At 42.5% G+C, this 15,522-nt stretch overlaps 1 protein-coding gene across 6 annotated transcripts in view; it reads right to left on the reverse strand.

The window, feature by feature from the left end:
- STON2 (stonin 2) overlaps positions 1–15,522 on the reverse strand; it is a 168,240-nt gene that overhangs the window by 54,375 nt on the left and 98,343 nt on the right. For 4 of the 6 annotated variants that reach the window (XM_049113370.1, XM_049113369.1, XM_025443191.3 and 1 more), the window contains one exon: positions 6,201–6,371. The exons of the other annotated variants lie outside the window; for them this stretch is intronic. In XM_049113370.1, coding sequence (XP_048969327.1) covers positions 6,201–6,371 — 171 coding nt within the window. The remainder of the gene's footprint in view (positions 1–6,200; positions 6,372–15,522) is intronic. 6 annotated transcript variants of the gene reach the window in all.

Genomic DNA, 15,522 nt, shown 5'->3' on the forward strand with positions numbered 1-15,522 from the left:
GAATACTTAAGGAGCTCAATCTATTAAGAACACTAGAGGGATGCCTGGGTGGCTCAGCGGTTGAGCGTCTGCCTTTGGCTCAGGGCATGATCCTGGTCCCAGGATTGAGTCCCACATTGGGCTCCCTGCAGGTAGCCTACCTCTCCCTCTGTCTGTGTCTCTGCCTCTCTCTGTCTCTCTCATGAATAGATAAATAAAATCTTTAAAAAAAAAAAAAAAAAAAAAGAACACTAGTTTCCCATCTCAACCAGAGCACAGGCTAAAGGTTTTTCACCAAGCAATCTGGGACAGATGGGCCATCAGAAAGGGATTTTCACCCAAATCTCTTTTAACCACTGCAACACTGGGCTAAGATTTAGGAAAAGGTCTCAAATGATCCGACTAGATGGAAACTAGTTTCTTTTTGCCTGAGAAAGAAATGATGGTAGCAAACATGTTGTATGATCTAAAGAAATAACTTCACCCTGACTTTGCAGTTTCTCTCTGCAAATCTCTATCTCCCTGGCCTTGGACAACGGATTTGACCATGTGACTTCCTTTGACCAACAGATGTTAACAGATCAATGACATACCCGGAGGCCTGAAATGAGCTTTTTCATTGTGGCTTATGCTTTTTTATGCCTGCCATCACCATGAGGAGAATGTAGCTAAGCTAACAGCCAATCCTAGGGAAAGGTTGAGGGACATGTTGAATAAAGCCACCCCCAACTAAGCCAAGATCTGGGAATTCTTCCCATCTTAACCTGCAGACAGATGGGTTAATAAAAACATACTACTGTATGCTACTGAGATTTTGTGGTTGTTTGCAATGTAGCATTATTGTTGCAACAACTGATACAGGCACCAGAGTAAAAATTCACCTGTAGTTTGATGTTCAAAACATTGTTTGTTTTGCTTTCTTAAGTAACAAGTAGATTTCTGATATTTCCTCCCCCATTAGACTCTAAAGTCCTCAAAGCAGGGTCCTATTACATCCTTAATGCCAAAGACTTATTCATGGACTTATACCATGTTCTAAATCTCAGGGGATACCATAGTAAACAACATACAAGCGCAGCCATCAATCTGCACCTGTGAACTTTCCCCATCTAGGATCAGGTCAATGTAGATTGCCCAAGATGATTACAAAGTTTACTTATGTGGCTCAAAGGAGATCAAATCAGTAATGAACTCTGAACCACTGGAGTGCTGTTTGCCTAAGTACAGAGGAACTGGAATCTCTGCATCTTTTAGTAATGGAAGGGAGCAACAAGATCAATGGCTTATTGGTTTTCAATCCTAGGCAATTACTAGAGCTTTCTACATTACAGATTCGAATAATCTGACATAAGGCCCAGACATGTGTTGTTAAAAAGGCCTCAAAGTAAAGCTGATGGGGATCCCTGGGTGGCGCAGCGGTTTGGCGCCTGCCTTTGGCTCAGGGCGGGATCCTGGAGACCCGGGATCGAATCCCACGTTGGGCTCCCGGTGCATGGAGCCTGCTTCTCCCTCTGCCTATGTCTCTGCCTCTCTCTCTCTGTGATTATCATGAATAAATAAATAAAATCTTTAAAAAAAAAAAAAAAGTAAAGCTGATGATCACAAGAATTGGAAATGCCCCCCATCTTATAGAACCCCTCCAAGCACTACTGAATTTCTTAGGCTGAGTTGCACTAAGCATTTGTAAGGACGTTAACAGATCAAAATGTGTGGAACGCCTGGGTGGCTCACGGGTTGAGCATCTGCCTTCGGCTCAGGACGTGATACTGGAGTTACAGGGGTCGAGTCCCACATCCAGCTCCTACATGGAGCCTGCTTCTCCTCCCTCTGCCTGTGTCTCTGCTTCTCTCTGTGTCTCTCATGAATAAATAAATAAAATCTTAAAAAAAAAAACAAACACAGACCAGAATGTGAACATAGATGCACCATCTCCAGGTAACCACATGAATTCATTAGCTGTTGTTAGCCTAAGAAACCATTCCAAAACTCAGTAGCTTGAAACAAGAGGCACTCAAGGATTGCTCCTGAGTCTCTGGATCAGCTCATGTGATCTCTGCTGGGCCCACTCTTGTGTCAGGTCAGCTGGCTGGTCTAGGATATCCTCAATCACATATCTGGTATAAGATCACCATCAGCTGGGGAGACAAGGGTCTCTGGGCCACAGCAACTGAGTCTAGGAGTGTCCACAGGGTAACCAGGCTAGATTCTAGGTAAGCAAGCAGAAATGTATGAGGCCGCTTAAGACCTACACTGGGGACTGACTGGTACCTATGCACACTTTCACTTCTGCATAATCTACTGGCCAGAGTAAGTTACAATGCCTAGCCCAGATTCAGGGGCAGGGTAAACAGACTCTATCTCTTGATAAGAGGAGCTACAAAGTCATTATCACAAGAGACTAGCTTCAAAGTCTATCATACAACTGAAGGGAGAGAAGGTTGCCTTAAGCCAAATACGATTTCTAAGTATAGGCCAAAGTTTTCACCTAATCTCAAAAATTTATACAATCCTTAAGGTGAAGTTTCATCTGATATTCCTCATTTCTATTCCTGCCTGCATACACATACCTAACTTATTCCTCAAGACCTCAGCCTCAAAGGAAAGCAAAAGATATCTATTTCTTCTCTGCACTATTTATCATCCTTTGAGGTTCTTTTTAATAATAAATTTTTTATTGGTGTTCAATTTCCTAACATACAGAATAATACCCAGTGCTCATCCTGTCAAGTGCCCACTTCAGTGCCCGCCACCCAGTCACCCCCACCCCCCGCCCTCCTCCCCTTCCACCACCCCTAGTTTGTTTCCCAGAGTTAGGAGTCTTCCATGTTCTGTCTCCCTTTCTGATATTTCCCACTTACTTTTTCTCCTTTCTCCTTTATTCCCTTTCACTATTATTTATATTCCCCAAATGAATGAGATCATACAATGTTTGTCCTTCTCCGATGGACTTATTTCACTCATCCTTTGAGGTTCTTAAAGATGATGTGGATGACATGCAATCCTTAGGAGGACTTGTTCAGGGCGAGTCTCTCTGCCATGTCTCCTCTTTTATAGGATGTGCCTACAGATGAATGTGACTAAATGATCTGAGCTACATCCTGCAAAGGACTCCACAGCATTAATAGGAGGACCAATGCGTAAGGAATATTGCAGGAAAAAAATAACACACTAGCCCCGAGGAGCAGGAAACTGGCGCTTACTGAAGATTATAGGCTGAGGCTAATTATATTCTAGCCTCCAGCTGCTTCACTCCCTCCACTCCCCCATTTCACTCACCATGCTTCACTGTACCTACTTAGAAAGTGCTCAGAAAGGACAGTGCCTGAATCCACGACTTTGTCCTCTACTCACACCCTAAGATGTATGTAGCCTGGCTGGAATGCAGCAGGAGTTATTACAGCATCCTTACAACTAAGGTGTTGCTTTCTATTTTTTATTTATTTATTTTTTTGGTTATTTCTACTTAAATTCTCTAAACACCTATTTGTGTAGTTTGGGACAGCAGGGGGTGGTAGGGAAAAGAATCACAGCACCAGAAAACATAGGATGGCAGAGAAGTGGCCAGGGCTGGGTAATGCCCAGAGGCTCTTTGAAGCAATGTGTCAAATGCAAGGAGAAAGCACGTGCTGCTCACACACAAGGTTGTCTTAAGTGCCTATTTGGTTCCCATTTATATGGCCAATTTTCACTCTGCTTGATATCACTGATCAAGAGACTAAGCCACAGGAGTGCATGAAAAACACAACGAAATGAAAAGTAATGCTAAATTCACCATACAGATGCCTCAGAAAAGCCAAATTCAAGAAGATATTGCATTTAATTTAGTTTGAGAAGAAACTCTACAAAGCTCTGAAAATGTGCAGAACAGGCTATCAATAGGAGGAAACACTGCCCACTCTCTTCTAAACTGTCTTCTGCTCCCAGGCACTGGATCCGGGGGTCAAGCAGGTATGGCAGGGCCAGTGATGTTTTTCTTTGTTTGTTTTAAAGATTTATTTATTTGAGAGAGAGAGAGGGCACAAGTGGCAGAGGCAGATGGAGAATCACTAGCAGACTCCCTGCTGGGTGAGAAGCCTGACACAGGGTTCCAACCCATGACCCTGAGATCATGACCTGAGTCAGACACTAAACAACTGTGCCAACTCAGGCGCCCCATGGGATAGTGATGCTTTATACCTGAACGTGTAGTAACCAAACTGTAAACGCTCACAAAGGCTAGAACTGCTATCAGTGCTGTTAACTCCATGGGCGCTTGGAGTGGCATCTGCTTGTTTTTCAATCACAACTGAACAGAGTCACAAATATAAATCTCACATCGCCAGGTAAAAATCACCAGAAAGGTTCCCACCCCCATCTTCTGCTCACTCAGCAAAAAAGTAAGTGGCATTCTTGGTTTTTTAATGAGCTGGCTGATGGGGCTACAGTCAGACTGTGCTTTTTGATTAATTAGCTAAGGGGAAAGTAAAATTGTAAGAAAGCAAACTACTGGCATTATCAGCACAGAAATGCGGATAATGACGATGAAGAATTACTGATTTCTTTTCAGAAAAAGATATAATGCCAGAAGAAGAGTATGCAATTTTTTAAAGATTTTATTTATTTATTTGAGACAGAGCAAGAGATAGAGGGAGAACACGAGTGGTGGAGGAGGGGAGCAGGAGAGAGGGAGAAGCATACTCCCCAAAGAGCATGGAGCCCGATGTGGGGCTCGATACCAGGACCCCGGGATGGTGACGTAAGCAGAAAGCAGATGCCTGACTGACTGAGCCATCCAGGTGCCCCAAAGGGTATGCAATCTAAGAAGGGGATTTTCATCCTGCTTGTGCTCCTTCCCCCCACTTCAACATACATACACACACGCACACACAGTCCCTCCAACTTCATATCTTCCTTGGTACACTACTTTTTAGGGCTATTTTTTACTGCCGCTCTAAAAACCTAGCTATGTGAAGTACAGGTTGTTCTCATAGAAAATCCCTACGTTGCCTGCACAGTGGTGCCAGGGATGAAGCCATGCTGCATTTGCAGGGACACCCGGGCACAGGGCAAACTTCCCCATGTATCATGGGAGTGCCTCAGCTTTGGGCAATTTCTACTGCAGTTTCTGCACCATTCTCCTATAAAACCCCTTAGCTCAGCATCCTCACACTCTCACGTAACCACAGTGTAATTCCTCGTGGCTGCTAAAGAAACGGGGCCATCTCAAATACACTATAATAGTGTGGTATCAAATTCACATTATACATAGCTTTATCTTTCCTACAACCTTTTTCCTGAAATCTCCCCAGGTACTAAAGTCTAGGCTAGGCCAGGAACCAGAGGCAGCGCTCTAGTCCCTCAAATACCAGTGCAATCAACGGCTTGTGTTTAGAATAAATATTTGAAACTCAGAAGCCTGTTAACAATGCAGTGCTTGATTACTTTGAATTACTCTCACCCACAGCAATTGAGGGAGAAGTCTTTGGCACCAGCCCCATGCAAAAAAACCTGCTTCCCAGCGTGCTCCATTTGCCTTCCAACACTCCCCTCAAAGAAGTCTCAACACACTGTACAAAGCTCTCAGTTTTCTCCCTTAAATACCACATGAATCCCACATTGAAAATTTGACTTTCTTCTTCTCAGAGCACCACAGATTGACTTCAATACTTCTATGTTCATATATATTTAATTAGACCAACTTATCTTGTAACTCTCTTATTCAAACCCCTCTGCTAGCATCTTTCATTCAGCACTGAAATCCTTCTAAAAAGCTTTTCCGTTTGCCCCTTTTGAGACAAAACGTCATCTTGGTCTATTTTAAAGCTATAGTAACAAGCTACTTTTCAATTAGTACAAGTGCCCATGTATTAAAATGGCCACAATACTTAGCACTTTCCTCCTTCAAAACCTATATGGTAAAGTCTTTTTTTCTTTTTCTTTTTTTTTTTTTTTTTTTTTTAAGAGGGCCAAAAGGGTAAACTACACTAACCAGAAGTAATTAGTATGTTAAGTTTTGTTTCAAGGCCAGGCTATCAGGTTACAAGTTCTAATAAACCCTGCTGGGGGAAGACAACCCTTTGTCTTGGGACTACTGAGAACTAACCAATCAACCAAAGAAAAAAAACAAAACAAAACACCTTTAATCCCATCAGAAAGTCTCCCATCTAAACACAACTGAAAAGAAAAGCCAACACCAAAGCAAATAAAATGAATGAAGTGGACCTGCTGCTGGCAGCCCTTACCATTGGGAGCAGAGGCCCCCTCCGGACCCTCGCAGGGGCTCTGGCTCTTCCTGGGGTGGGGTAAGGGTGGCGAGGGGTCCAGGCCCTGGGTGCAGGTAGAGGTATGCTCCGTGCATGCTTGAACAGGACTCACCGCCGTCTGCCTGCCTGTCTGCCACTCCGTCCTCTCGTCTGGGTGGGAAGGGCCAAGATGGAAAAAAAAATGTGCAGGTTACTCACTGGCCTTCCCAGGCGGGCACACCCAGGAGGAGGGAGAGGCCAGGCACAGACAGGGAGATTCTTCAGAGGCTGTGCCTGAGATCTTGCTTCTGATTCCTTTTGTTAATACTTCCTGAACTTTAAACTCAATCTGCACAAGCACGGGTATTTTGGGGGAGGCAAATAACACTCGGGTAATTAGATTCCAAGAGCTTTGTGCAAAGGTTACTTTGAAAAGGCAATGCTTTAGTGCTGCACATGCTTTTAAATTTAACCCTGAAATTTGTTTCCACCGTGGCTGAGCATTAACACTGGCATAGGAAATAAGAGCAAGGGGCAAGCAACCTCAGTGCAGATCCTGGAAAGGCCCAGAGCAGGTAACCCTGGGTATGATTTAGACAAAGAATTTCTCTTTTTTTTTTTTTTTTTTTTTGGCTCTAACTTTTAGAAAACAGGATTCTCAACAGTCTCCCAGAGTTGGTGAACCTTCTCTTGGACACAAGACACATTCTTGAAAGAGGTATCCAGAGATCACGATTTTAGAAAAAGATTCCCAATGAAGATGCAAGAACTTGTTACCTGATAGCCTAGCCTCTGCTAAATCCTGAAATGAAGGCTTTTATAAATGGCGGGATCCTTCAGCAATGTGTCTGTATTTCAGCAGAAGGAGATGGAGAGATGGAGCCAAGGGTGAGGAGGAGGGAACTAACTCCTATAGACCAGGTGCTTCTCTCATTTAATCCTGCAAATGCCTTTATGAGGGCGGTATCCTTCTTCTTCTTTCACATGTGAGCATACTGAGACTAGGGGGTTAGGTAACCTGACTAGGGCTCAGCCAGCTGGGGAGTGAAAGATCCAGGTCTGCCTGAATCTAAGACCCAGACTCATCACACCACACCACCAGGTATGTCACCCACAATTCCTGAAGAACTAGTCATCTTTTTTTCCACTTGTAGTTGACCCCTAAGGCTAGGTTACCTTTTCTTACATTTTTATATCAGTTCCAATACTGATATGCCATGAAATATAATTCTGCAGGATATTAACAGGTATAACAATGGTTAAGAAGAATATTCTGTATAGGTTTCTTTTTGGTAGCTTTTCACAATCTTTAGCATACTAACATATATTGTGAATCTCCAAGCCCAGGACTTATTGTGCCATGTCCCCTTGTGCCATGTATCCTTTCCCAAAGCCTTTTTTGAATTCAGAATGGGACTGTCAGGAATTTCTTAGGAATCTGCTTTAGAAATTTTTATACATATGAAGCATACATGAACACCCTTTTAAAAATAACACATCTAGATTAAAGCATATCCATGATATGTTATTTGGTACTTAAAAAATCTTAATGTAGTTGAAATTTTCCATATCAGAATAGAGAATTGCTACTGATAAATCAGAGCCACGAAAAGTAAAAGGTAGATCTATAATAAGGAATTAGTGCTTTATAAAAGGGTCCCCTATGTGAGTCACAATCCATCAGAATGCCCAGCCCCCCCTTCTAGCTCTGTGTAGTAACCTCCACACTTGATATTCATGTTTATAATGGGAAGGATCTAAAATATCACAGGTTGTTATAAGGATCAATAACAATGATGACAATGACACTCCAGCCACCATTTATTGAGCAGCTACTCTGTGTCAGGCACTTTTCTTAATGCTTTCTGTGTATTAATTTGACTAAGCCTTGCTCCCAACGATCCTGTGAAGTAGGTATTACCCATTAGCCCACTTGGAGATTGAAAGAGCCATCTCAACCTGCATATCCTGCACATAAGTTCACAACAAATGCTTGAAGTTGTATTAAGTAAACGTGATGTCAGCAACCCTGATCGTTGCCACAATGTACTTCTCAAATTGGCATTATAAAATGGATCACATTTTTCCCTTAAGAATAATGTCATTATTAGGCATTCTGTTCCAAAACCTCACCTTGGCTAAAATCTTATAAATACAGAACTACAACAAAACTACAACAAATCTTATAATCATTCAAAAAAAAAATGAGGTTCCATCGCTCAAAGATTTTGAGAGATTGGCTCCTACAACCCCTCCTTTTTACTATCAAGGAAATCAAATCGAGAAAATATGTGGGTCTTCTCTAACAGTACATACCTTGTAGGATTGTCACACTGTCTCACCCATGAAATAATTTTTAAAGGTGCATACATTTCAACCCCATACGATTGCTTAAGGGACTCCAACATCTCTATATGTATACGCAAAAGATACTATATCACAAATCTGACATAATATACAAGTTAGAACAAGCACTGAACATTTAATTAGAAGTAGCTTTCCTTGCCTTAGAATTTAAAAGGTCATTTGAGGAATGGTTTGACTGACTCATTTCTCTTATAAAAACTCTCTAGGGATAATATGAATCGATACTAGCTTATTCTCTCAATATATTTTTCTGTAAAAACCATAAGTCTTCAAAATTAATCCACTGGGCACTTTTCCCCTTAACACGGTAGCAGAAGCATCTTTATAGTTTGAGACATCATTCCAGGCCTCCTTAGCTTTGATTCAGGATGCCTATGCTTTGATGTGATCCTCCTGCCAAACTCATTCTCTCTCTCTCTCTCTCTCTCTCTCTCTCATTTTTTTCCCCCTCCTCATCTACCTTCTTAAGTAAGGAAAGCCTGGAAGGTGAGAGGGGCAGACTGAGAGAAGAAGAGAGATTCATATTTCTTTACTGTGGATTTAGCTGAGTGGACACTATGCATTTTATGCTAAGGGTTTAAAAAAAAAAAAAAAAGGCATGGACCTAACTCTTTTTCCTCCAGCTCTGACTCTCACACCCAGCTTAGACTATACCTCTCTACCGAGAATACAGGAGGAGCTTATTCATTTGGGGGTATTTGTCCCCTTATCCTGTTAATGTCCAATGCATTATTTCTTATTCTCAACTACATTCAGCAGTGACCATCCTTGCAGAAAGAAGTCTACAGCAGGTACAGATAGTGCAGCCCTGCTCTGACATACACGCACATTTAAAAGACATTAAATGGGGCAGCCCTGGTGGTGCTGTGGTTTGGCGACGCCTGCGGCCCAGGGTGTGATCCTGGAGACCGGGGATCGAGTCCCACATCAGGCTCCCTGCATGGAGCCTGCTTCTCCCTCTGCCTGTGTCTCTGCCTTTCTCTCTGTGTGTCTCTCATGAATAAATAAATAAAATCTTTAAAAAAAAAAAAGACATTAAATGCTTGCTTTGGCTACTCAGCCATTAGGAGCTGGGAGGGAACAACAGTGCTCGACTGTATCCAACACAGGGCTTGGGTCAGTCTACTTATGTTCTGATGAAGTCCTAGGTCAGAATTCCAGTTTCCTGGTCTCTTGAATGAGGAAAATATCATCTACCTCGTAAGGCTGTGATTGAAGATTAACTGTAAAACATTTTGTAAACAGCTGAGCACCACATAAATATCAGGTAGTGACCATCACTGCATCTGGCTCTCTAAATGTGTTGGTGGTGGAGCGTGGTAATTGCTTTAAAAGTGGAACCAAGTTGTTTCTGCTGTTCATGATCCATGGCCTACTCAGCAGCTGTTTCCAAGGTAGGTCCATCAGGATACTAACTAGCAGGTGAGCGCAATGCTAGCAGAAAATGGACCAGATTATTTTCAGGGGAAAACATTTTCCTTATTTTCCTCCATTCTTCCTGCTTTATCAGACCTTCTGAACTACTTACTTTTAGCATAATTATAAAAACTATTTTTAAACTTTTTATTATAAAAAATTTGAAACATAGATAAAAGTGGAGACAAAGGTGAAACAAACCTCCACATATACATCACCAGCTTTGATAATTACCAAGTCATTCAAATCTTGTTTCACCTATTTTTTTACCTGCTCTGGATTATCTTGAGGCAAATTCCCAGGATCATATCATTTTATCTATAAACGTTTTTGCATCTATCTCTAAAAGGTAAGGATTCTGTGTGTTAAACATAACCAAAATATTATGACATCCAAAAGGGAACTATAATTACTTAATATCCAATATCCTGTCAGTATTTAAATTTCTCCAAATCTGTTAAAGATTGTTTTTTTTTTGGTACTTTGTTCAAACAATTAGGCAACTGATTTATAAATATTGTCTTTTTTTCATCTAAAGCTTCTTTTTCCACCTTTATGTTTTTCCATGCAATTTATTGGATAAAATTCTTTTATCATACAGATTGTCCCACAATCACATTTTGATTTGGTGTGATTTAATATGTTCCTCTGCCCCTATATTTCTTGTGAATTCACAATTAGATCTAGGGACTTGATCAAATTCATTATTTGATTTTTAGATAGAATAGTTGATAGGCGTTCTTATGTACTTCCATCAGGAAGTAACTCCTATTTGATAACCTCTGGTTTTGGGCACTTAGCAGCTGTTGAGAATCAGTGTCTAGATATTATTTCATGGGGACTAGAAAACGATGATTTTCTCCCATTATTTCCCCATTGATTAATTAGGATGCTATTATTATTATTATTATTATTATTAAAAGTTTATATTGATAGAAATGAAAGCATGTACTTCCTACTTCTATTTTTGACCATAAAGTGTGGGACAATGTATCAGTTCCTTTCTATTCTACATATCTCACTAATCTTGAAAAAAGAATTTTAAAGTTTAATTTTTTAAAAAATGGCCCAATTAGATTTCTGGAGGAAGCAACTGGGAAACAGTATTCAGAAACCTTCAAAGGGTAGAGAAGAAAAAAAAAAAGGGTAGAGAAGGACTGGTCCACAGTACATCATTCAGATTCAAATGTGATTCTTTCAATTGTGAGCTCTAGGATTCTGCTCAAGGATTTTGGCATTCTTAGCCTCAATATTCTCATCTATAAAGTAGGGATAATAACTCCTACCGTATGACTTCTGTGAGGATGCATGATAAAGTATGCAAAGAGCCTGTTCCAGTGTCTGAAAAATAGTAGATGCTCAAGAAATTACAGTTACTACTAACTGCACTATTGTCTCCTCCATAATTAGCACGGTGCCTGGCAAACAGCAGTAGCTCAATAAATGCGGAGTGAATAAATATAGTACTTGATTGACTTTACTGTGTCCCCAGCTGATGATGCTTCAATATTTCAAGATGCTGGGGATACAAAAAGTTCTCTCATGAATTTATGCAGGAATGGAAAAGGGAATTATTTGCTCCCAGGGTAATTATTCCATTTGGCTCTTTTAAAAATAAGTACCATTAGTAACCCACGGGGTTAGGACAAGAGAGGTGAGCATGACCTCAACTACAAGAAGACATTGATTTTTACCAAAATAAAAATATACCAGTACTGTCATATTTGACATGACATGAAGTGCATTAAGGGCTCATTCAGTGGAATGGGTTCACCTGTGTCCCACAAAAATGTGAGCTGAAGTCCTAAGCCCCAGATCTGTGAATGTAACTTTATCTGGAAATAAGTCTTTGAGAATGTAGTCAAGTTAAGATGAGGTTTTACTGCATTAGAGTGGGCTCTAAATCCAATGACTGGTGTCCTTTTAGGAAGGGACCAAAGTCATCAAGATACACAGGGGAAAAAGACAGGGTGAAGCCATAAACCAAGAAATGGCAAGGATTGCCAGTAACCACTTTAGAAGCTGGAAGAGGCAAGGACTCTTTCCTATAGCTGTCTGGGGGAACATGGCCCTACTGACACATTGTTTAGGATTTGTAGCCCCCAGAACTATGAATAAATTTCTCTTGTTGTAGGCCACCCAGTTTGTGATAAGTTGTTATGGCAGCCCTAGGAAACCAATACGTCCGGTAAACTGAGACCAATGCTATAGACCCATCACCCTCCGTGTGGCTTCAACTGTCTAGTGAGAAAGACAGCAAAGGAGGGGGGAGATCCTAAACATGAGAACCTGATCTGTTTTAATTCATCTTACATCAACTGAATCTATGACTGACTCTTCAAAGCTATACAAGTACCAACAGGTAAGCCTGCTTTACCTGAAAAGCAGGGAGGCAGAAGTCATGGAACTTGTTGACAATGATACTTTGGGAATAAGCATGCTCCTTGTGGAGTCTGGCAGTGGGAGGAAGGGGACGCAATGCTGTCTGGGCAGGCATGGCGGGGGAAGCACTCCAGCCTAGGCACCTGCCTTTCTCTCCTTACTGTATCTTAGGAAGGCTCTACGGTCTAACAGTGATGCCCCCAAGCACTACCCTACTCGCCTAACCAAGCCGAGCCTCAGCATACCATCCCTCACACTGTGAGAAGTCAGTGCAATGATGGAGTAGAGAGCCTGGCTTGGTACCCTTTACAAAACCGCTGGCTGGATATCTAGGATACAAAATAGTGGTGTGTGTGGTGGGGGGCAGCATTCACAAACATTCACTGAGCCCCCTTTGTGTGCTGGGCACTGGGCTAGACACTGGAGAAACTAAAAATGAGCTCCAGTCTTTGATAAGTTAACTGCATTAGGGATGTGGAATTAGGGACGGCTTCTTCTATTTCCTCAAAATGTCTTTTAACGTTATAATGTTTTACGGTAAAATGCTTAAGATTAAAACTCAGATCTAATTTTTTTTTAAAGACTTTATTTATTTATTCATAAGACACACACAGAGAGAGGCAGAGACATAGGCTAGGGAGAAGCCAGCTCCTTGCAGGGAGCCTGATGCGGAACTCAGTCCCAGGACACCAGGATCACGACCTGAGCCAAAGGCAGATGCTCAACCACTGAGCCAATGAGGTGCCCTCAGATCTAATTTTTTTTAAAAGATGTTGGGAATGCTGTCACACGCAGCTGTTTTGTTATTACTTACTTAATGAGCACATGTGTATATATTTGCAACTCTGCTCAATCCTTCCACAAGGCAATGTGCTAGGCACCTGGGGAGAAAGCCCTGCTCTCTAATTTATCCCCACCGCACTGCACACTAACACAGGGTCAGTAACACATGATTTCACACTTAACTGGTAACTAATTATTTCAGATGCACTAGTTTTATTTTCCCAGATTAGCTCCCCCAGGGCAGGAATTATTTCCCTTTATACCATCTGTTAGCACCCACTCAAAAGCCCACCATGCCCCAGGATTAGCTGGCCTTGCAGACGGAACTATGCAACTGACTTCTCTCCATCTTTCTGGAAAACAAGCCATGACAAGTTGCCCGGGGGTTATGTTAGGGCAAAGAGAGAGGCAGAAGAGACTGTGACTTAGCGTCCTGCTCATTGTTAGGGTCTGCTTAATCATTTCCTATTGGTCCACCCTGAAATGGCACCACCTAGACCATAGAGCAAAACATGCAAGTGGGACGAAAGGATCCACCTACGAGGCATCAGAGGCATCGGTGCCCAGGAGACAGATGTGAGCCTGTGTGTGTCAGTGCGCGCATGTGTACAACTGATGCCTGAAGCAGATAAAAGCCTTCTCAGTGAGTTTAGAATTTTATTGTTCCATTGTGGCAGCCACAGATGCTTCGAATACTTGCTGGAAGCAACGGGGAGGATTCGGCCCCACACACCTTTGGAAATGTGGGTTGGAGTTATTACGTGCCAGACACTGTGCTGGGCTCTTTACATCTACTCTTGTTTATTACATTCAGAGGCCCTCCCAGGTCACCCCACACCTGTTTCAGTGGTTGGGGAACTCCCCAGAAAGGGCACAGCTAGGATTGGATCTCATGCCTTTAGTGAGTCCAGCAAAGACTTTCTGCGGGATATGCGGACAGAACCAGGAGCAAGCAAAACCGATAGGCCGTAGCCATGTTTCTTCCACACCGAAGCCATCACTGCTCACCAGTGAAGCAATGATTTTTGAATGGAGACTCAAATGATCCTACCAAGTTGGTCTCTTTGCGTATCTCCAGCCTTGGACAGAGGAGAAAAAGAGAGCCCTGCTGCAGCCACCAAAGTAAGTTGAAAAGCTGCATCGTCCCTCCTCTACATGCACAGGCAGCTAATTGAGGTGACAGCCATAGAAACCAAACAAAAGGCTCCCAGGAGCCCACACAGCCTAGCCTGACATCTGTCCAGCCACTGTGGAAGGGAGAAATGGAGCCCATCCCTCCTTCATTCCTCAACAGCTTAATGAAGATTTGGCCTGTCATGTTCCCTGGGAAGAAACTCCAAGGCAGTCTGAAAAAGACTGATTTTTATTCTCAAACAACACAGCAGATCCTCCTTTGAACCCAAAAGTCAGCAATAAAATGGGCCATAAACATATATGAGGCCCATATGGGCCATAGCCTTATATGAGGCTATAAGCCCTTAGGGAAGGTGACCAGATTTCTCCCAGCCCTTGGGCCTAACAAAACCAAACTTCCGAGAGAAGTTCCTCAAGGTCCCCAATGGGCAGAAGGGGAAGGTTGCAGGTCATGGCTCTCACTGTGCTACTAATACAGATGGTGCTTTTTTTAGGCCTGGACCTCCTTGGGCTCAAAGGCTTAGCTGCCTGACTGCCATCTTCCAGCAAATGCCTTTTGTGGGCATCTGGAAGGAAAGCAGGAGGTGTCTTGCAGAGATCTGAAGCACGGGGGCTGTTGTTACTTCCACAAGGGAGGCAGTGCAAGGAAGTAGTGGCAGGCAGAAGGCAGAGACAGAGCAGAGGGAGGACTGGTGAAGAACAAACACACCAGGAGTCTGGAAACACCCGACAGCAACCGTGGGCCGCCACAGGGAGCCAGGCTGCTCTTCTAACAAAGACGTGCTGCCACTTCCAAGCCATGTATCTCACTGCTACAGTAAGTGGTAGGGATGTAATGCACAACACGGTGAGAAGAACTAACACCACTCATACAGGAAGTTACTGAGAGAGCAGATCCCAAGAGTTCTGATCACAAAGAGAAAATCTTCTTTCTTCTTCCTTTTATACGAGAAGATGGATGTTAGCTGAACTTACTGTAGTATGCATTTCACAATTTATGTACATCAAACCATCATGCGGTACTTCTTACACTTACACGGTGATGTATGTTAACTATTTTTCAATAAAACTAGGGGAAAAAAATGTCTTTCTCCCCTCCCCTAAAGGACTTGCTGCCAATTTTAACTACAAGTCAGCACTAAAAATGGTGAGCCTTTCCCCGTATGAAGACTGACTAGAGACACTCTCTAAGACACAATCCAAGAACCAAGTCTCTGTAGCAATGGAAAGGCAAGGAAAA

The sequence above is a fragment of the Canis lupus genome, chromosome 8, assembly GCF_003254725.2.
Source record: "Canis lupus dingo isolate Sandy chromosome 8, ASM325472v2, whole genome shotgun sequence".
In the NCBI taxonomy this organism is placed as follows: Eukaryota; Metazoa; Chordata; class Mammalia; order Carnivora; family Canidae; genus Canis; species Canis lupus.